Raw genomic sequence first — 20,880 nt, 5'->3', positions numbered from 1 at the left:
TTCTTTCTTAGGGCCTGGGGGAGACTTCCGGTCACTTAAGAGTCCTCTCAAGGCTGCGCGTTCTGTTCAGGTGTCCGCGTGTGCCCCGCCAGCGCAAGGACCCGGGCCGGCAGCTGGTGAACTACATGTCGCCCCCTCAGGACCTGGAAGACGAACAGGGCGGCGGCGATCCACCCGGGGACCTCCGCAGCGTCCTGGTCACCAGCGTGCTCAACCTCGAGCCGCTGGATGAGGATCTCTACAGGTAGCCGGCCGCATCTGGCCCGCACCCCCGCATCGGGTCAGAGTCTCTTGGTCTTGATTGCTGCAGCCCCACTACCCCTGCTCGTACCCCTCGGGAGGAGAGGGGGCTCTGTGCGCGATGCCTCTGCCGTAATTGGGAGGGAACTTGTGCCTGAAGAAGCTGCCCCAGCTTCCTCCTCGGCACGGGGCTCTGTGCCACCTCATCCCTGGGAGGTCCTGGCAATCTGGTCAGATAAAGTGGTGATCCGAGGTATACTTCTCAGCAGCCTCCCCAGGAAGGGTCAGGTCCCTGGGAGAGCCAGCCCAGAAAGGGCTGTGATTTGTCCGAGGGGACAAACTTATCCGCGGGGACAAACTTATCCGCAGCTAGTTGCATAGTCACTATCTTTTCATTTTACATACTCCATCCCCACCACCACTAGGTGGGGTCTAGTAGCTCCTTATTCATTCTGAGTCCTGAGCCAGTTTCCTTCCTGATGTCACTTATATTTCTTGACTGTAACTGGGGATGTAACAGTTCAAGCTTCCAAGGCTCCTCCTGGCTTATTGGAAGCTGTTTTAGGCACTAACTTAATCCCCCACACACACCCCCGTTTAACCAACTGCAAATAACTGCCTGGAATTTTGCAGTACCTTACATGATGAGAGTGAAAAAGTTGGCTTAAAGCTTAACATTCAGAAAACTAAGATCATGGCATCTGGTCCCATTACCTCATGGGAAATAGATGGGGAGACAGTGGAAACAGTGTCAGACTTTATTTTTTGGGTCTCCAAAATCACTGCAGATGGTGACTGCAACCATAAAATTAAAAGACGCTTACTCCTTGGAAGGAAAGTTATGACCAACCTAGACAGCATGTTAAAAAGCAGAGACATTACTTTGCCAACAAAGGTCTGTCTAGTCAAGACTGGTTTTTCCAGTGGTCATGTATGGATGTGAGAGTTGGACTGTGAAGAAAGCTGAGCGCCGAAAAATTGATGCTTTTGAACTATGGTGTTGGAGAAGACTCTTGAGAGTCCCTTGGACTGCAAGGAGATTCAACCAGTCCATCCAAAGGAGATCAGTCCTGGGTGTTCATTGGAAGGACTGATGTTGAAGCTGAAACTCCAATACTTTGGCCATCTCATGTGAAGAGTTGACTCACTGGAAAAGACCCTGATGCTGGGAGGGATTGGGGGCAGGAGGAGAATGGGACGACAGAGGATGAGATGGCTGGATGGCATCACCGACTCGATGGGCATGAGTTTGAGTAAACTCCGGGAGTATGTGATGGACAGGGAGGCCTGGCATGCTGCGATTCTTGGGGTCACAAAGAGTCAGACACGACTGAGTGACAAAACTGAACTGAACTGATACGAAAAATGCTGGGCCGGGCAGTGGGAAGCTTGAGACTTAATATTAATTCTTAATCTTTCACTGGGGAGGCTTTTTACCTCTAGGGGCTGCGTTTCCTCATCTGTGCACTGAATGGGTTAGACGTGAGGTCTGAGGGCCTCCAAGCTCTAAATTTAGTTCTTTTAAGAACTGGTCTAGCAAAGTTGAGGGGTGTAAGTGGCAGACCTAATGCAGTCCACCTGCAGGTTGTGGGGTTCATCTTGGTCTACGCAAGGCCTTGAGACAAGTTTGTGTCTTACCCACATATGGGCAATGGAAGACATATTGGACTTGGGATCAAAAGACCCAGATATTGCTCAGGATGGCAATTTTTGAACTTTGTGACCTTGCTCACGTCAGTGTCCCTCTCTGATCCCTGTTCTCCTAGTGTAAAATATGAGGATTGGTTCATGACCCTTAACTTAAGTCCACAGATAAGGCCTTGGATTTGTAGGTAGAGTGATGTTAGGATATTTGTCTAGGGAAAAGCTTTCGCCGGATTCTCAAAGCATCACAAACCCCAATCGGGTTAAGAACTCCTGCACTGGAGGCTCATTGAAGGCCGTAGGATTTGGCTCAGCCCCCAAGTCTTTCCTCTTGTCCCCCTCTCCCCACAGAGGAAGGCATTACTGGGTACCCTCAACCCAGCGTCTGTTTGGGGGTCAGATCGTGGGCCAGGCCCTGGTGGCTGCAGCCAAGTCTGTGAGTGAAGATGTCCATGTGCATTCCCTGCATTGCTACTTTGTACGGAAAGGTAAACCAACTCCTCCCTACCCCACCCCAGCCCAGGTGGCCCAGCAGAAGAATTCTGGCCTTGAGGGATGGGGGTGGTGACTGAGGAGAAGGAAGGAGAGAAGGGGAGGGGAGAGGGATGGTGAGGTTAGTTGATCACCCTCAGGGGAGCCTAGAGGAAGAAGGGCAGGGATCGGGAAGAACCTTAGACCCAGTAGCTGTTGACATACTAGGTAATTGTTGGTGCTTAACGTTCCCAGTGGGTCTTTTGCCCTTTATCCTTTACACACCGTCTGGTGTCAGTCCTGGTGCTGGTTCCTCAGAGAAGTCTTGGAATCTCTGCTGGGAGTTTGGAAAAGAGACCAGCCTGGGAATCAAGAGACCTCTGGTCTAGGTGGAGCTTTGTCACTGATTTGCTGGGTGCCCTTGAGTGCTGGGTGCTGGATGAGCACTCTTCCTCACCCCCTCCTTCTTTCCACCTGAAAAATGCAGGAGGGCCTGGGCCAAGTGAGATTGTTCTAGCTTACAACTCTGGGATCAAATCAAAGAAAGATCATAATCTTTTAAAGCCCATGCTCTTTTGAGAAACATAAAAATCTCACTCCTAAGCAGATGCTCCCAGTTTTAAGACTCTCTGCCTACTGCGTGGTCCCATCAACTGAGAAGAATTTATGCAATTTTATGAAATGTGACCTGTATTAAAAAAAGACAGTGGGTTTCCCCCCTTCATTTTACAAACATGGAATTGTTGTTCACTCAGTAAGTCGTGTCCGCAAGGACTGCAGCCTGCCAGGCTTCCCTGTCCTTCACTATCTTCCAGAGTTTGCTCAAATTCATGTCCATTGAGTCAGTGATGCTATCTAACCATTTCATCCTCTGTCACCCACTTCTCCTTTTGCCTTCAGTCTTTCCCAGCATATATACAAATATAGAATAGTATAATAGTAAATATACCTTTTCATACTATATTCCCCTCTCCGTCACTCCCCACCCCTTTAGATTTCCTGGCCTTTCCTGACAGTCATTGCTATAAAGTATTTGAATGCTTATAAGCCCTGCCCTTAACCTTTATTCCAGTTGGAAGCAGACATGCCTGTGTGCCCTTGGTTCCCTCAGCTTAACTCCAGAAATACTGGCCTTTTGTTACTGTAATCCTCCTCGCTCAGTGAGACAGTTTTGTTTCACTTTGTGAAAGTGGGGGCATTACCTGATCCCTTTGAACCAGTTTCATTATCCGGTTTCTGAAAACAATTCTTAATCTTTGTAGGTGAAGTATATAGTGCAGGGCCTGGCAAGTTGTGAGTCTTCCACAAATAGTACTTACCATTATTTTTTGATGATGAATTTATGGGAGTGGTTACAATTTGCATGTTACAGTGCACAACTGTTTACATTATCTTGTTTGATCCTCTTCAGTAAACCTGAGGGGTGTTTATTCTATGTGTAAGGAACCTTGGACCCAACGAGGTTATGTAAGCAGCTTCCATAATGCTCAGAGAGGCAAGGCCAGGATTTGAACATGAGGCTGGGTGACTCCAAGCTCTGTGCTTTGTTCTCCTTCCGTGCTCTTTCACTCTTGGGAAATAATTCCAAACCATGGTAGAGCCCATCTCAGGTTCTGGGGAGGCATCCACTTCCTTGGAAATTCTCCATCCAGGAGCAGCATGAAATGAATGGTGCCAACACTGCTATATCCTAATAATCACCAGTTATTTGTATCCCCTTTCTACTTCTTGAAAGAAGACAGCTTAAAATAATTGGCTGTTAAAAGTCAGAATTCCCTATCGGCCTAGTGGTTAAGACTCCATGGTTTCACTGTGGAGGGCCTAGGTTTGATCCCTGGTCAGGAAACTAAGATCCTGCAAACCATGTGATGTGGCCAAAAATAAATTCTTTAATTTAAAAAATAAAATACAAGTTGAGGCAGATTAGGAGTATGGGGTTAACAGATACAAACTATAATACATAAAATAGATCTGCAACAGGATTTACTGTAGACATAGAGAATTCAGTATCTTAATAACCTGTAATGGAATATAGTCTGCAAGAAAATAAAGTGTGGGGAAAAAAGAAAACATTTGAAAAATAAAATAAAATAAAACATTTGAAAAATAAAATAAAATAAAACATTTGGGGCAAAAGTTTTAAAAGTAATAAATTAAAGGGCCAGGAGACTGGGATTTGGGGGGGAAATGATTGTGTCAGAATACTAGGCTAAGGCATATCATCACAGTTTTATACAAAAGTTAGCTCCAAGCTTCCTGGCAGCAAGGCAGAAAGGGAAGCTCTCAGTTTCTGACGTGACCCACTACCAGGGTGTTGTTTAGTCGCTAAGTCATGTCCAACTCTTTGTGACCCTATGGACTTTAGCCAGCCACGCTCCTCTGACCGTGGGATTTCCTAGGCAAGCATACTGGAGTAAGTTGCCATTTCCTGCTCCATGGTATCTTCCCGACCCAGGGATGAACTGGAGTCTCCTGGATTGCACTTGGATTCTTTACTGCTAAGCCACCAGGGAAGCCCCCTCTACCAGGTACATCAAGATTTATAAACAGTGACGTTGCTCCAATGATCTTAGACCTTAGTTCCCTGACCAGGGATCAAACCCTTGTTCTCTGCATTGGAAGGACAGAGTCTTAACCACTGGACTACCAGGGAAGTCCTCCAGTGATATTTTTAATTAAAAGATACTGTGAGGTTGGGGTCTGGTTCTTTGCCATTTATCGTATCAATTCTTTTTCTTGAAGCCTAGGAGAGAATGTGAGTTTGGGTTTTTGTTTGTATATATATATATATTTTTAACGTATTTCTCTAGATAGCTGTCATCTGGCTTGGTAGAGTCCATGGAATTCTCCAGGCCAGGATGCTGGAGTGGGTAGCCTTTCCCTTTTCCAGGAGAGCTTCCCAACCCAGGGATGGAACCCAGGTCTTCCACATTGCAGGTGGATTACTTTACCAGCTGAGCCACCAGGGAAGCCCTGGTATAGGTTTAGAGCTTGAAGATTCTACAGCAGGATTCAAAAAACATTCTATAAAATCAGATCATAAATATTTTCGATTTTATGGGCAAAACAATAGTCAAAATACATAAACAAATGGGCTTGGCTGTATTCTCCAAAACTGTTATTTATGGCATCAATTTCCCCATCTATACATTTGGGATAAGACCCACTTGGCATAGTTAATGTGAAACCAACATGAGAAGATCCCATAGTTTAACTGTAAAAAATTAAATGGAAACCTCCATTCAGGAGAGTTGGAAGAGAAGAGGGTGCTCTCGTGCCCTGTGACAACGGAGCCAAAGAGGAAGAAAGACTCCTTTCTGGCAAGGCATCAGCCAATGGAAAACCACAGGCTCCTTGTTTACTAGGACCCTCCCAATTACATTGTACTGTAGCCCCTCCTATCCCCCCTCTATAAAAGCGGTCTCCTTCCCTTGCTCGGAGGGGGCTTGTACCTGGCTCGCTATGGTTGCAGACCTTGAATTGCAATTCTCTGCTGATCCTGAAGAAACATATCTTCTCTGGCGAAATATCTGGCTATCTGTTTCAGGTTAATGTAACAAATGCACTCAACTCCATAACTCATTATCTCTCTTCCTTCAATATACAGCAGAGCCTACCTGCTCTGTTCCAATACAAATTTTAGAGAACAGGTCTAGAACTCATTCATACTGAAAGGTAAATCACTAGTAGCAGAAAATACTGCATTTTAGCTGCAGCCCAAGGACTGGATGAAAAACCTTTTTTGGTAGGGAAGGGAGGCCTCTTTCCAAACCCCTGAAATCAGACTGCTCATGTAGCTATCTACAGTTTCTGGACTCTTGGGAAACCCTTCTCAAAGGCCTTTGGCCTTGTGTGCATGCTCTGTTGCTCAACTGTGTCTGACTCTTTGTGACCCCATGTACTGTAGCTCACCAGGTTCCTCTGTCCATGGGATTCTCTAGGCAAGAATACCAGAGTGGGTTGCCACTTCTCACTCCACTAAGGCCTTGAGGAGCCCCCATTCTGATAAAAATGCCCTTTAGCATTGCCGGCTAGCAGACCTGAGCAAACCTGCTGGGCTTCAAGGTGTTACAGGCATGTTTATGGCTGTTGAATGAGCCCTGGTGCTTGGCGGGGGCTTCCCACCTGGACAAGGTGGGGGAAACAACACTTCTCTAGATCTGCTTCTTTCATCTCAAAGTTGAAAATCATCCCCAAGGCATTTTTCCACCTAGAAGTTAGTGTTCTCCAAGGTCATCTGACTCAGACCAAAGGACTTCAGGGACACCAGGAAGACGCTCTCCCTCTAAAAACCCTTCCCAGCCTGTTTGTTGAGAGTTAGTAGTCCTTACCCTGGGGCAAGTGTTTCCCCTCCTGCACTGAGAGAGCGGATAGAAGGAGAAGGACCAGGTGACTTCCATTTGCATTAAGAATGAAGGAACTGACTTAACAGCAGGCCTTTCCTGGGAGAATGACTATCAGACAATGGCCAAACCGTATATAAAAAAAGTACTCTGAGCCACAACTGGTAGCATCTAGCGCAGGAAGCCAGCCTACTATCTACAAGTCAGGCTTGGAGGAAGTCAGACATGTCTAGCAGTCAGTCTAGGAAGCCAAACCATAGTCCCTGTAAGGATCAGCCCCTAATGGCCAGGAGTTGGTGAATAACCGAGAGCTTCCCTACTTTTTACCCCTGTTTCCAACTTAGGACTAACCAGGGAAAGCCAAACATGCGCCCTGCACCAGTTACATAGGCTCTCCCACCTCTGGTTAGCCTGCCTGTAGCTTCCCCTTGCCAGCGGTGTCCAAGCAGGGCACACCAGAAGCCTTTTTCTCCCCCCAACTATAAAGCTTTCCCGCTCTGTCTGCCTTTGAGTCTCTGCCAAACAGACGTAACTGTGGCTGATTCCCTTGATATACTAAATTCTGAATAAAGAACCTTTGCCTGTTCTAAAAAAAAAACGGAAGGTAGAAAAGAAAAACAAAAAGAAAACAGGCAGCAGGGACTTCCCTGGTGGTGCAATGGATAATAATCCACCTGCCATTGCATGGGGCATGGGTTCAATTCCTGCTCTGGGAAGATCCCACGTTCCGAGGGGCAACTGAGACCACACGCTGCAACCACTGAGCCTGAGTGCTACAACTAACGAAGCCCAGCGCCTAGTTCCCGTGCTCGGGAGCGAGACAGGTCACCGCAGTGAGAAGCCCGAGGACCATAACTAGAGAGTAGCCCCTCGCAGCAGTTAGAGAAAGCCCTCACAAAGCAACGAAGACCCAGTGCAGCCAAAAATAAATAAATAAAAGTGTTTTAAAGAAAGAAAACAGGCAGCAGACCAGATTTGCTGACCCCTGATCTAGAAGAATGGTACTGTGCTCATGACAAGATCCCAGTCACAGGTGGAACAAGACAAAGGCTGAGAGTATTTTATGTAAACACAGAGAACTTACTGTGTGCCAGATATTATTCTGAACACCTTACAACTCTGAACTAATTTACCCTCATTGAAACCCTGAGAGAAAAAAAAAAAAAAAGAAACCCTGAGAGGTATGAACACTATGATGTTCCTATTTCACAGATGGGTTAACTGCTCAGAGAGGTTAAGTGATTTCCTCAAGGTCACACAGCTGCAGCTGGTGAGTGGCGGAGCCAGGCTTCAAATGCACGGAATCTGTCAGCGTCCCTTCTGTCCCGTGCTATTGATGGACAGGAGCTCTGCCTGCACCAGGAGCATCTTGATGACAGGGTCTAGGGTTCCTCTCTGTATTCCCAGTAGCTGGGACCCAGTGGGCCGCAGTCAGTAGCTATTGAGCAGAAAAGAAATGGAGAACCATCAGGTAAGCAGGCCTGCAGGGCTCGCTGGGGCTCACTGTGAGCATCGTGTCCGCTGCAGGGGACCCGAAGGTGCCGGTGCTATACCAGGTGGAGCGGACGCGGACAGGGGCGAGCTTCTCTGTGCGCTTCGTGAAGGCCGTGCAACATGGCAGGCCCATCTTCATCTGCCAGGCTTCCTTCCAGAAAGCCCAGCCCAGCCCCATGCAGCACCAGTTCTCCATGCCTGCTGTGTCCCCGCCGGAGGAGCTGCTTAGCCACGAGGCCCTCATTGAACAGTATTTAAGGTGAGAGACCTGGAGGCTCCAGGACAGTGTTCAAACCGCAGTTGCCACCCATTGGCGGGTCACAGGGTCCTTCAGTGGATCCCAACTAGCATTTTAAAAAGCAAGACTGGGACTTGGGGGGAGTGGAAGGGAAGGAATATAGGTATACTTACAGCTGATTTGAAACCGTTTGGTGTCATTTCAGGGGCTCTGAGGAGCTTCGGTACCATAGTCCTTTATGGCTCAGCACAGAAAATAATTCAGCAAGAGGCAAAGTGATTGATAAGTGATATATTAGAAGAGGACACTTGTGAGGCTTATAAGTGGGTGGGAGAGATGCCGCACGCTGAGAACTTACTGGGCTACAGTTTTATAATCGAAGGAAAAGTGGGAAGGAAGAGAAGAACGTCTTTGTCTTTCTTGAGTAGGTGTCATGCTTCCAACATCAGCTCCTCCTTCAGCTTGAGCAGGGAAGTTTTCTTGTCCCTGCGTGGTCAAGCTAGATCCACAAATGACTGTTTTTCACGGGTACACAGAGTATGTCCCAGGGATCATTAACTCACTGAGCTCACTGGGCAGGATATGGGTCTCATTGTTTGGGGGGCAGGTCTCATGCTTCTGTTGCATGGCTTTGTTGCTAAGCAAACCTGCTTTCTTGAGTAATCGTTAACTTATCAGGGTTTCCCATACTTATTCTACTTAACAATCCCTTAGTGCTTAGTTGCAGGGGCTCAGTCATATCTGACTCTTTGCAGCCTCATGGACTGTAGCCCACCAGGCTCCTCTGTCCATGGGAATTCTCCACGCAAGAATACTGGAGTGGGTTGCCATGCCCTCCTACAGGGGATCTTCCCAACTCAGGTATCAATCCCTAGTCTTCTGCATTGCAGGTGGATTCTTTACCAGCTAAGCCACCAGGGAAGCCCATGAATACTGGAGTGGGTAGCCTATCCCTTCTCCAGGGGATCTTCCCAACCCAGGAATCGAACCAGGGTCTCCTGCATTGCAGGTGGATGCTTTACCAGCTGAGCTACCAGGGAAGCCCACAGTCCCCTAGTGGGATTCACTATAGAATCACCTGTTTTGCCCCTTAACTCTGTCCCTATCAGATACATGTTGTTGTACAGCAGAAACTAAAATGACTGAAGAGCAGTTATCCTCCAATTAAAAAAAAAGCTCGGGGCTTCCCTGGTGGTTCAGTGGTTAAGACTTCATGCTGCCAGCGCAGGGAGCCTGGTTCAATCCCCGCTTGGGGGACTAGATCCCCATACCACAACAAAAAGATCCCGAGTACTGCAAAGAAGATGGAAGAACCCCCCTGTCACAACTAAGACACAGCACAGCCAAATAAAAATAAATAGATATATATTAAAGGAAGAAAAAAGCTAGATGTTGTGATGGGGGCAGGCTGCAGGGCGTGATCAGCTCATGCACAGTTCTTTGATTGGCTGATGGTGATGTAACAGGGCAGTGTCTCAGGGGTGAACCTCATCAGTCCCTAGGTTCCTGGGGCTGTGTGCTCACAATCTTTAGTAGTTAACATCTTCATTTCGTGAGGAGTTTTCACAGCTGTAAAAACAACTCAGGAAATGTGAATCAAATGCTGGTTACCTGGGTACCCCAGAGAGGAGTGAAAGCCAAGGAAGTGGAGAAGACCTGTCCCCGGAAGGCCCCACAGGGTCCTGCTCAGTTACAGTTCCCACCTTTCTCTCGACACTCTTCAGTCTTGAGGAGAACACGTTCTGAACAAGAAAAGGAATAAAGGTTCAGATATGGAGGTTAATCATAAACTTGACAGAGGTGCCCACAGGTTCCTGCCAAGGCTCCACCTCTCTTGGTGTCCACCTGCTGTGTAGCTTTGCCCAAGTCTCCAGCCTCTCAGAGCCTGCTTCTTCATATGAAAAATGGGGGTCATTGGAACCAAACCCACACTGACTGCAACAGCTCCAGAGAAATTCCTAGATACATTTTTACTTTTTTTTTTTAATTAAAAAGAAAAAAAAATTTCTTTTTAAAAAATTTTTTCTCTTTTATTTTCTTTTAAAATTCCCTATTACTCCTCCATTACTCCTTAACTTTCATTTTCATTTTCACATATTTTTACTATTTTTTTAATTAGAAAAAAAATTTTTTTCTCTTGTTTTCTTTTAAAGTCCTCTATTACTCCTTAATTTTCATTTTCATTTCACTATAACTTTGCAAAAAAAAAAAAGAGGCCCTATTTTTAAACCGAACTTCATATATATTTCTAAAATTTTTTGTTTTTATTTTTAATGTTGTATTTTGAAGAGTCTAACCTCCACTTTAGATTTTTAATCTTTGCTTTTCAGTATTTGATATCAATACTGGACATTTAGGAATCCAATATTCAGTACCCATTTTTACTCAGGAGTGTGTTGATTACTCTCTCCCACTTTTGACTCTCTGTTTTCTCCCTCAGATCACCTCTATTTCCTCCCTCCCCCTTCTCTTCCCAATCCAATCCTGTGAATCTCTGTGGGTGTCTGGGCTACGGAGAACACTTTGGGAACAGATAACTGCGTAGATCTGTCTATCTCCTCTTGAGTCCCCCTTTTTCTCCTCTTGCTCATCTCTATCTCCCTCCTCCCTCTCCTCTTCTTCATAAAAAAAAAAAGAAAAGAAAAATGGGGTCATTGTTTCTGCCCCGCTTGCTTCACAGCTGAGTAGTAAGGAGAGCTCCACTGCCTAGTGCTCCGTGCAGGGGAGTCAGCCCAGTGTGACGGAGCAGGTGTGCTTCTGAACCTGGGAAAGGCCTAGGCTCAGATCTGGACTCTGTCACTGACCGCTGTGTGAGTCTGGCAAGTTGCTTTCCCACTCTGAGCTTGTGATCAGTTATAAAATCCATTGAAATCCCTATAAAATCCCTCGTAAGGCTGCTGTGAGGATGACAGAGATAAGTGATAACAAGGCGCTCAGTGAGTGCTCAGTAAATTGTAGTTACGCCACTCTTGACAGAGAGGAATAAACATGGAGCCTGGTGTGTGGTCAGAGCTCCAAAATATTTGAGGAGGAGACCTGGGTTCAATCCCTGAGTCAGGAAGATCCCCTGGAGAAGGGAACGGCTACCCACTCCAGTATTCTGGCCTGGAGAATTTCATGGACTGTGTAGTCCATGGGGTCGCAAAGAGTTGGACATGACTGAGCGACTTTCACTTTCTCTTCTTTTCTCCCTGGAGGCTCAGTGGTTAACTTTCACGACAGGGGACTTGGGTTCAGTCCCTGTTAGGGGAATTAAGATCCCACATGCCGCGGACAAAAATAAATTAAATAAAAAACTTTGAGAATGAAAGGAGGACATTGTTCTTAAAGGTCCCTGAATCTAGAACCATGTCTCCCATAAGGAAACCACTAACCACAGCGGGCTGTGTTGAGTTTATTAACAATAAACAGAATTAATTCAGATCTGTACCTTGGTCACACTGGCCACATGTCAAGCCCTCAGCAGCCCCATGTGGCTAGTGGCCACCACAGTGGACTAGAATGTGCCATCATCACAGAAGGTACCATCAGACAGGACTCAAGGGGAAAGGGGAGGAAATGAAATACTGGGGAAGAGCGCTAGGGGCATGAGGGGTGGTGGTCCCTGCGGCAAAGGGGCTTCCCTGGAATTGGGCTCCTTGCCCCGAAGACAATGTCCCCAGTGGCTCAGGTTAGGTAAGTCAGTCCAAGTAGGGCAGCCTGTTTCCTGAGGGTTAGAATAGAGAAGCGGTTAAGAACGGGAACCGAGGAGGAGCCAGAACTGCCTGGGTCTAACTCCTGCCCCCATGAACTTCCTGAGCTGGCTATCTGCACCCTCTGTGTTTACTCCACTTCTCAGAGGGCAGGGATGATAGCATCTGAGTTCATGGGTGTGAATTGCCTGGAGCTGGGCCCATTACAGGGTAGCCCCATGGCTCGATGATATGTTGGCTTTTCATGCATTATCTTGTCTCCTCCCCAGTGTTAACTATGAGGTAGGTGACTGTCATCATCCACATTTTGCAGATGGGAAAAAAAGGCTGATGATGACTAACTTGCAGCAGGCCATGGGGCTCCTCAGTGGCAAAGAAGGGATGCAGATACTGTCCTATCCTGCCTGCTGGAGAGGAGGGGAGGTCTGGGGATGTCAGGAGTTCCTGTGGAGGAATGAGTGGGGTCAGAAGAGGCAGCTCAGACAGGCTCCCTATCTTCCGGGTTCTCCGCACCCCTCTCCCCTTTACTTTCAGGGACCCGAAGCTCCAGGAGAAGTACAGAGTGGGGCTGAACCAAATTGCTGCCCAGGAGGTGCCCATTGAGATCAAGGTGGTAAACCCACCCACTCTAGGCCAGCTGAAGGAAATGGAACCCAGACAGATGTTCTGGGTGCGAGCCCAGGGCTATATTGGTAAGTGGGACCCCATGGCCTGAAAGGAAACTCTCTTCAGGGGTCTAGACCTGCACCTTCTCTGCCCTGGGTGGCCTTGGGCATGGTCCTCCCACACTGTGGGCGTTTCCTTATCTGACTGATGGAGAAGTGAGCTCAGCCTTTTGCAGGGGGAGAATGGGGAGGTGACGGAAATCCTCAAGTGGGCCCTTCCTGGGGAAGGCAAGGCACCTGGCTGAAATTCTTCTCCAGGTCCCCTGCTAAGCATAAGGTGCCTTTGTGCAAAGCTGGAAGAAGATACTTTCAAGGTTCAGGGTGGGAGACGGGGGGAGGATTTCAGTCCTCACCCACCCCTGCCCTCCTCCAGTCTCTGTCTCCCTTGGCCTCCATCACATACACACGCCCTTGGGCCAGGTGCCCTTGTGAAGAGTATGCACATCTGTGCACGGCAGCCCCTTTCTACCTACCTCCCTGCAGATCCTGAGCTGTAAAGCCCAGGAGTCCAGGGCTGATGGGACCGGAACCTGTTGCAGGCGAGGGCGACATGAAGATGCACTGCTGCGTGGCGGCCTATATCTCGGACTATGCCTTCCTGGGCACAGCAGTGCTGCCCCACCACTGGCAGTACGAGGTCGACTTCATGGTCTCCCTGGACCACACCATGTGGTTCCATGCCCCTTTCCGAGCTGACCACTGGATGCTGTATGAGTGTGAGAGCCCCTGGGCCGGTGAGTATTGGGGTCAAGCGGAACGAGGGTGCTGACCTTGGCGCCTTTGGTGGGGAGGGCAGGGAGCCTGCTTTCTTGGGTGATGCTGTCCCACCCTCTTTCTGTGGAGTGCCGCACAGATTACTTCCTCTCCTGCTTGCGCAGGCTGCATCATCCTTGTCTTCAAAATGACAGGGTGCGGCCTGAGGGCAGGACACCTGCTCAGCTCTTCATTTTTGTGACATGTGGGGGACATGAGTCACTTTATCTGAGGCTCAGTGCTCGTCCCAGAACCACCTCAGATGCTCTGTGTGATGCTGGGCAAGTCCCACCTCCGCTCTGAGGCTCAGTTTTCTCATCTACACACATAGGGTTGCACCAGAGCAGACGGATCCAAAGCTGGGGGCCTATCCTTCCACCTCTCGGGAGAGCTTTTTCAAAACATTCCCAGATTTGATCCCCAAGATTCTGACTGCAAGGCTTGGATGAGGTCCAGGAAAGTATTTTTACGAAGATTCCCTAAGTGATTCTGATAGTTAGCCTGGCTGGGGGTTGGGGCCCTCGGCCGTGTAGGGGCCCCACTGCTTGGACCCTCCTTCTATTGTGAAGCAAGAAACCCAGACTCGTTCATCAGTGCCTGGTCTCAGAGCCCTGGGTTACTTTCCAAGGAAGTGCATTTCAAATGAAGAGAAGCCTTGTTTTGTGAAACAGGGACAAAACTTAAGGGACTCTTTATACTCAGGGAAGAGGGACTCTCAGGAATCAACAGCATCACAGCACAGAACAGACACCTTGATGGTAGGTCTCTTGGGTTCAGCTTTGACCTGGTCCTTAAGGCCAACTTCCCAAGCCTCTCTGGGCTTGAGTGTCATCATCTGGAACAAAGGACAAGGCCTGCTTTACTTGGCTACCGTGAGAACTAAGTGGGCTGTACTGTGTTTAAAAGAAACCAGCAGTTCCCTTCCTAAACATCAGACTTTGGCCCTAGGTAGCAAGGGAGAATCTCCACATGTGGAGGGGATTGCCTAGGCTCCTCATGGCTTCATATCCTCTCCCCTGAGCCACTTTGTCCCTGTGATTGTGGAAGATTTTTTTTTTTTTTTAAATATGAATGACTGGCCGGGAGGACCAGGTTTATTAGAAAGGGAACTGATAGGTTTCCTTACACAAGTGGCCAGAGGTTGGACAGATCCACCTAGCTGAACTACTGAACCAGACTGTTCGCAGAACTTCTCCCCTTGGGATTTTTTTTCTTGAGGAAGTCAGCAGATACATGAAAGTGCTTTTAAACCATCAGGTGGGGCTCCCTTGGGAGGAGTTACACCCTTGAGCAACCATAATAGGCTTCAAAAGGGGTGCTTGGAGATTGGGAGTGACCACACCATCAAGCGTGGCTCTGGCATGGGGTGGCCCAACCTGAGTTGCACCTCTTGCAAAGGAGCGCATTTGGCTGGGCAGCAGGAGACAGAAGGCCATTGAGACTCTTCTCTTCATCTGCAGGTGGCTCCCGGGGCCTGGTTCACGGGCGGCTGTGGCGTCAGGATGGGGTCCTGGCTGTGTCCTGTGCCCAGGAGGGCGTGATCCGAGTTAAGCCCCAGGACCCAAAGAGCAATCTGTAGCCAGAGGTGCCAGCTGGGCCTGGGGCTTCAAGGATCTCTGTTCTCCCCCTACTCCTGAGACAGGATTACCATCCAGGGCTGGGCCTTCTGTCCGGGACATCCAAATAAAGAGACTCGAACCACTGGAGCTGCTGCCCTTTAATCCCCCTGGGCCAGGATCGCAGCCCTCCCTCCAGCCATCAACCCCAGGACTCCAGGGCCAGAATCCCTAGCCCTTCAGCCAGGCTGGCCTGTGGGAAGACAGACCATCGACCCTGACCTGGGTCACGGCCCCCAGGTATTCATAAGCTGGAGAGGCAGCATCAGACTTTCTCCCTGCACCATCCCAGCTTGTCCTGAGTGCAGCTCAACAGAAGCAGCGCGTTTACTTGGTCTGCTGCAAATTCTCTGTGGACCTTCTCGGGGTTCCCAGCACCCCAGGGAGCCTCTCAGCAGTTGTCCGTGTTCTCACCCACCCCCCAACGCACCCCCCATCCAGGGGCAGCGCCTCTCCCACAGTGGCCTTAAGTCTAGGTGACGCTAGTCCAGCACCTCCTTGATGAGTAACTCTTTAAGACTGGGGGGTGGTGTGGGGGTCAGGCCTGCCTCCTGCAGGGCCTGGAGCCGGGCCTCAGAGTGGCGTTTGTCCAGGCCCAGGCGCCAGGAGAGCCGCACGTGGGCCTCCAGAAAGGGGGCCAGCAGAGGGTGCGGGTTCTTGGCCCCCAGCAGCTGCAGGGCCTTCTCACAGCATGCCCGGGCCTCCCCAGCGTCCTCCAGCTCCTGGTGGCACACGGCCAGCCCCGCCAAGGTCAGCAGACGTCGGTCTGGACCACAGGGGATGCCCAGCTGGGCCTGTAGCTGCCAGGCGTTGGCCCAGAGCGCCAGGGCCTCGCGGTAGAGGCCGGTGCAGGTGAGGCTCTGTGCCCGCCGCAGCTCGGGCAGCACGAAGAAGTCCTGCAGGTCCGCGGCCTGCCGCAGCTCGGGCACAGCCTGGAGATGGCCCAGAAACTGCTCGAAGGCCCGGCTGCGGCGGGCGATGGTCTCGGCGGTAAAGTTCCGGCGCAGGCGCTTGCGGGGGAAGGAGATACCAGCCATGGGGCCGCGGAACTGCCGCTGCAGGTTTCGGTGCAACCGCTCAAAGTCCGAGTAGCGGCGGGAGATCTGGGCCGGCGGGCTATCCGGTGGCCCCGGGCCCATCACGGCGAGGGTGTAGAGCTGCAGGGAGGGCAGGGGTCAGGGCAGAGGCACGGTATCCCCGGGCCCCTTCTCTTCCTACCCCCCACCCCCACTTTCAACTCTCTTCCTCCACCCCTTCCCTTCACCCTGGAGATCGAGCCAGCCCGGAGGGTGGGAGCTGCCGGGGCTGCAGCCGGGGAGCCCAGTCTCATCTTACCTGAGGCTCGTCTGAAATGACCCAGGCCCAAGGCAGCACAGAGAGAAAAAGACAGAGATGAGCTTCAGTGTCTGGACGGCTGCCCCCCTTCACCCCCTTTCAGGGAGTGCGTGCTAAGTTGCTTCAGTCCTGTCGGACTCTCTGTGACCCTATGGACTGTAGCCCACCAGGCTCCACTGTCCATGGGATTCTCCAGGCAAGAATACTGGAGTGGGTTGCCATGCCCTCCTCCAAGGGATCTTACCCACCCAGGGATCGAACCCAGGTCTCTTATGTCTCCTACCTGGGCGGGAGGGCTCTTTACCACTAGTGCCACCTGGGAAGCCCCTCCCATTGGAAAGCGAGCTCTTCTGACAGCCCCTCTGGAAAACTAGTGGTGCGTTGAAATCCAGGCCAACCTTTGGGACCAGCTTGTAGCTTTGTTCCATTCTGGACACATGGCTCCACATGGCCGGGTTATTCCAATCCAGACCCTCAACACAGGTCTTCAGACAGCCCCAGTAGGGACCAGTGTGAAAAGCACAGTGGACTGGGAGCCAGGTTCTACTCTTGGGTCAGATGCTCCCTCACTATGGGAATCAGGCAGGGTGGTCCCCTTCTTGGGTCCACTTCCACTCTAGTGAATGGAGCGCTGGCCCAGCTCACTGTTTACTCAGGTGTGGGCCGGGCATAAACGTCGGTCCCTGGGATGTTTAGGTGTTAAGTACTGGAGTGGATAACACTTCAATAGAGGCAGAAGGTGATACCCCCTCTCATTCTCTCTGAATCTTTCTGACTACAAATTGAGAAGCTCTCAGTTTGGTTCGTAAAAGCCCTTCTCAGCTCCATTTTTAGAAAAGAGCCAGAAAGAATCTGTCAGTGCCACCTCCAGGCAGCAGCATCCAGCCAGACTTTAATGACACTTTCACTGCTTTCATTTTTATAGTTATCTTCTCTTTATGGTAAGTGAGTCAGGCTTCCCATATACAGTTGTGTTGTAAAGTTGTCTTTTAAAGTTATTTAAAAAAAAATAGTTTATTTGAAGAAAAATGATAAGCATCAAATGGTCAAAGTAGCATTTAGATAGGACAAAAATTGTGAGGGTGATGGAGGTTTGCGAAACGCTGAACAAGATGACCATTAAGCTTCCCACCAGGTCTGAGAACCCAAATATGGCTTAATATATAACAATGCTGAGCTAACAGGTCTAAAAAGGGGATTAGCAAGCATTGGATGTTAAAAAGAATCAGTCGCAACTGAGCACGCACACACACACACACACACACACACACACACAGATGTTAAAAGTGTACTAACACCAAACCCAGAGTTTACTTTCTGTGAAATTGCCAAAATCTTAGCCACCCCTGCTCAGTCAGGTTTGCCTGCTCACTCTGGAAGATTCAGTCTACATTAGTATTCAGGATTAGAAAGTTTAACAATAAAGAAACTTATTTTACTCTACTTCAACTGCATTCCCAAAACATTACATATTGACTGTAAAGCTTTTGTTTTTTCTTTAAAGGGACAGTTATTAATATTCCAGGGAACCAATTTTCTGCAGAACACATTTCAGGAAGCCCTCATTTATAGTGACCCCTTATGCTCATCTAGCTTTTATTTTCATTTGTCGTTTTTGGACAAAAACCCATTTTGGATCCATTATCTGATCCTTCTGTTGTCCTATTGACAGGTAATAGTGAGGATCATTAACTGAGCACTACCCTGCCGAGTTCTTCACAGCCACTATTTCACCATCACAACCTCACTGCGAGGAAAGTGTCTGTACCTCTGTCAGTTGAGGAAGCAGGCTCCCAGAGAAGGCCAAGGGCTTAAAGACCTCCTCCAAGTCACACAGCTGGTAAATGACCCAGCTGGGACTCAAACCCAGGCCGACCCAATTCCAAAGCCTGTGCTCTTAACCTCCAGGAGATATTGAAGCAGGATTTGTTGCCTAGTCACTCAGTCATGTCTGACTCTGTGACCCCATGGACTGTAGCCCAAGAGGCTCCTGATTCCTGTGGGATTCTCCCAGGCCAGGCTTAGCTCTATCTTGTCATTCTCTTCCCAGAGCTGCTCCCAACTTCCCTGTCTCTCAGCTGCTCCTTGCGCCCCCTTCCTGCGCATGACCCCCAGCCAGGACTTCTGCGACTCAAGACTCCATCATCAGTCAATCCCCACTGAAACTGGAGCAGCTGCCCCGTGGGCGTGGCCCGTTTTTCACTAAGAGCCTCAGAGAGGGGTGGAGAAGTCCAGATGTGGGACAGGGCTCCAGGCCCCCTTCCTGCTGAGTCAGAAATGGAGGAGGGTGGGGAAGAGGAGGGAAGTGAGAGGCAGGGAGCTGCTGCCGCCATGACCAGCCAGGTTAGGCTGGGTTTCAGGACCAGGCCAACCGCATCCTCCATGTGTTTCTCCTTTCCACAGTCAGGAAATCAGCCCGCACCCCCCCAGCCCCCCCCACTGATTGATCTTTACCCCAATCCACCAATCCCCTGGTGAAGGAAATGGCAACCCACTCCAGTATCCTTGCCTGGAAAATCCTATGGACAGAGGAGCCTGGTGGGCTATGGTCCATGGGGCTGCAAAGAGTCGGACACGACTGAACATACACACACATACCAATCCCCTAAATCCAGTCCTTCAGACAAGCTTATTATGTACAGGCGTGGGTGCTGGAGAACTGACTCTTCGTGGTTGCAGAGAGGCCACAACAGGCCCTAGATGCCTGACATTTTCAACCCAAAGTAAAATAGTAATAACAGAACTATCATTTATCGAGCACTTCAAGATGCCAGGCACAATGCTAAGGGCTTTCTGTGTACTGTCTCATTTAACTCCTGCATTATTCCCATTGTTCAGGTGAGAAAACGGGTTAGTCAAGGTTTCACAACTCACCTGAAGTCAAACAACTGGTAATAACTGGGATCTGAATCAAGATCTGGATCCCAAACCCATTTTTCCAACCAATGCCAACTTGGTCTCAAGTCTGACTCAGATGATATTCTTCCCCATATATCTTGCATCTTCTGACAGTTTGCAAAAGTCCGGGGGGCAGAGGACATGCACAGTAGTTCTTAGTCTCAAAACCGGGATAGGATAGGTTCATTTGCCTGAGGATCTGTTCAAGTTACAGCCCTTTTCTGGCCTCAGTTTCCCCATTTGTCAAATGGGGCAGCCATTTATAACTACACAGCCAGATCACCCAGGATGCTGAAGTTTCCCCTACTTTCTCTAAGCCAGGGTCTTCTAAGATTCATAGCTCAGGGTCCTGGACCCTCACTCACCACGTACTTGGAGGGCGGGTCCTTAACCACGGTGGCGTTGGTCACCTCAAAGAGCAGCCGCTGGGGTACCAGGGTGTTCCTGGACTTCTTCCAGAAATCTTGCAACTGCCGGGTCAGGAGCTGACTGCCCCGCTGCCCATCAGGTGGGGGACTCCTTTCTGCTTGAGCACAGGATGGGCCTGGGGCCACATACGATGTAAATTAGGTGCCCTGACCTCATTCATACTCCTCCCAAAGAATGACAAAGGCTTTATCCCTAACTGACATAAATGGAAACGGAGGGCCAGAGAGGGACCCGGAGCCAAACACCTGCCGGGCAGACAGGAGGCGTTAAATAAACATTTCCACACCCAAAACATCCCTAGCACAGTACTACCGTTTGTATCCCAGACTGTACATTTCATGCCCTAAACAACCCTGAGATGGGAGTGATTTGACACAAGGGAACTTGGCCCAGAGAGGTGTTGTGACTCTCTCAAGGTCACACAGCCAAGAGGCAGCTGGACGCACTTAAAAGAAGTGTCTTGAGTTTCGGCTGGATCAACTCGGGAACGCGGCTGGGGTGGAGGCCTAACCGAGCCCAGGGTTCCCGCCTCCATCCTCCCGCACTCGCCTGCGTCTTCTCCCGCCACCCGGTCGCCAGCGGACACCGGGTCGGGGTCACCGTCGTCGTCGTCCTCGCCGTCCTCCTCGTCGTCGTCCTCGGCGCTGGTGAAGCTCAGGGTGCCGCTGAGGCGGGACGACAGGCCCTCGGCATCGTCGTCCTCCAGTTCCGAGCTCTCCGGGAACTGCTCAGCCTCGGGGCCGGCCGCCGCCTCCCCGGGGCCGTCGCCGGTCAGGGCGTGCCGCAGCCGGTGCAGGAGCCGCGAGGCCATGGCACCCCGGGGGGAGCGCGCGACGCCGCGTCGCGGGCCGGGGCGAGAGGCGGACCCCAGCCCCGCGCCGGGAGGGGGCGGGGCCTGGGGCCGGGGAGGGCGGGACGCCGGGGAGGTCCCGCCCCTGCCCGTTGCGGGGACCGGGGGCTGTCCCCGCGGCTCTGCCTCCTGCCCCCCCGCGGCGCACTCCCGGGCGCCCCGCTCCCGGTTGCAGCTCCCGGAGGCTGGCCGAGGCCGACCGGGTTCCACGG

General features: G+C 50.3%; 2 protein-coding genes across 2 annotated transcripts; one reads left to right on the top strand and one right to left on the bottom strand.

The window, feature by feature from the left end:
• On the top strand, positions 1–15,246 carry ACOT8 (acyl-CoA thioesterase 8). Its single transcript, XM_020887161.2, has 6 exons — positions 1–244; positions 2,236–2,372; positions 8,226–8,451; positions 12,657–12,814; positions 13,327–13,521; positions 15,001–15,246. The coding sequence occupies exons 1-6, from the start codon at positions 126–128 to the stop codon at positions 15,117–15,119; spliced, it is 954 nt and encodes a 317-aa protein (XP_020742820.1). The 5' UTR covers positions 1–125; the 3' UTR covers positions 15,120–15,246.
• Positions 15,243–20,720, bottom strand: SNX21 (sorting nexin family member 21). Its single transcript, XM_020887153.2, has 3 exons — positions 20,368–20,720; positions 19,755–19,933; positions 15,243–16,313 (listed from the first exon to the last, which is right to left on the bottom strand). Exons 1-3 carry the CDS (start codon positions 20,627–20,629, stop codon positions 15,639–15,641), a joined length of 1,116 nt encoding a protein of 371 aa, XP_020742812.2. The 5' UTR covers positions 20,630–20,720; the 3' UTR covers positions 15,243–15,638.
• Between the last annotated feature and the right edge of the window lie 160 nt (positions 20,721–20,880).

Source organism: Odocoileus virginianus, chromosome 9 (genome assembly GCF_023699985.2).
Source record: "Odocoileus virginianus isolate 20LAN1187 ecotype Illinois chromosome 9, Ovbor_1.2, whole genome shotgun sequence".
NCBI classification, from domain to species: Eukaryota; Metazoa; Chordata; class Mammalia; order Artiodactyla; family Cervidae; genus Odocoileus; species Odocoileus virginianus.
The sequence above is the reverse complement of the archived record's forward strand: the minus strand, read 5'-3'. Positions and strand labels throughout refer to the sequence as shown.

Bases quoted from the DNA above. Each gene is read 5' to 3' on its own strand.
- ACOT8 (XM_020887161.2), top strand. From the start codon at position 126: ATGTCGCCCCCTCAGGACCTGGAAGACGAACAGGGCGGCGGCGATCCA. The intron at 2,373-8,225 runs GTAAACCAACTC...TGTCCGCTGCAG, and splicing joins TTGCTACTTTGTACGGAAAG to GGGACCCGAAGGTGCCGGTG. The intron at 8,452-12,656 runs GTGAGAGACCTG...CTTTACTTTCAG, and splicing joins CTCATTGAACAGTATTTAAG to GGACCCGAAGCTCCAGGAGA.
- SNX21 (XM_020887153.2), bottom strand. From the start codon at position 20,629: ATGGCCTCGCGGCTCCTGCACCGGCTGCGGCACGCCCTGACCGGCGAC. The intron at 19,934-20,367 runs GCGAGTGCGGGA...ATGTGGCCCCAG, and splicing joins GGTGGCGGGAGAAGACGCAG to GCCCATCCTGTGCTCAAGCA. The intron at 16,314-19,754 runs GTGAGTGAGGGT...CCCTCCCTGCAG, and splicing joins ACCCGCCCTCCAAGTACGTG to CTCTACACCCTCGCCGTGAT.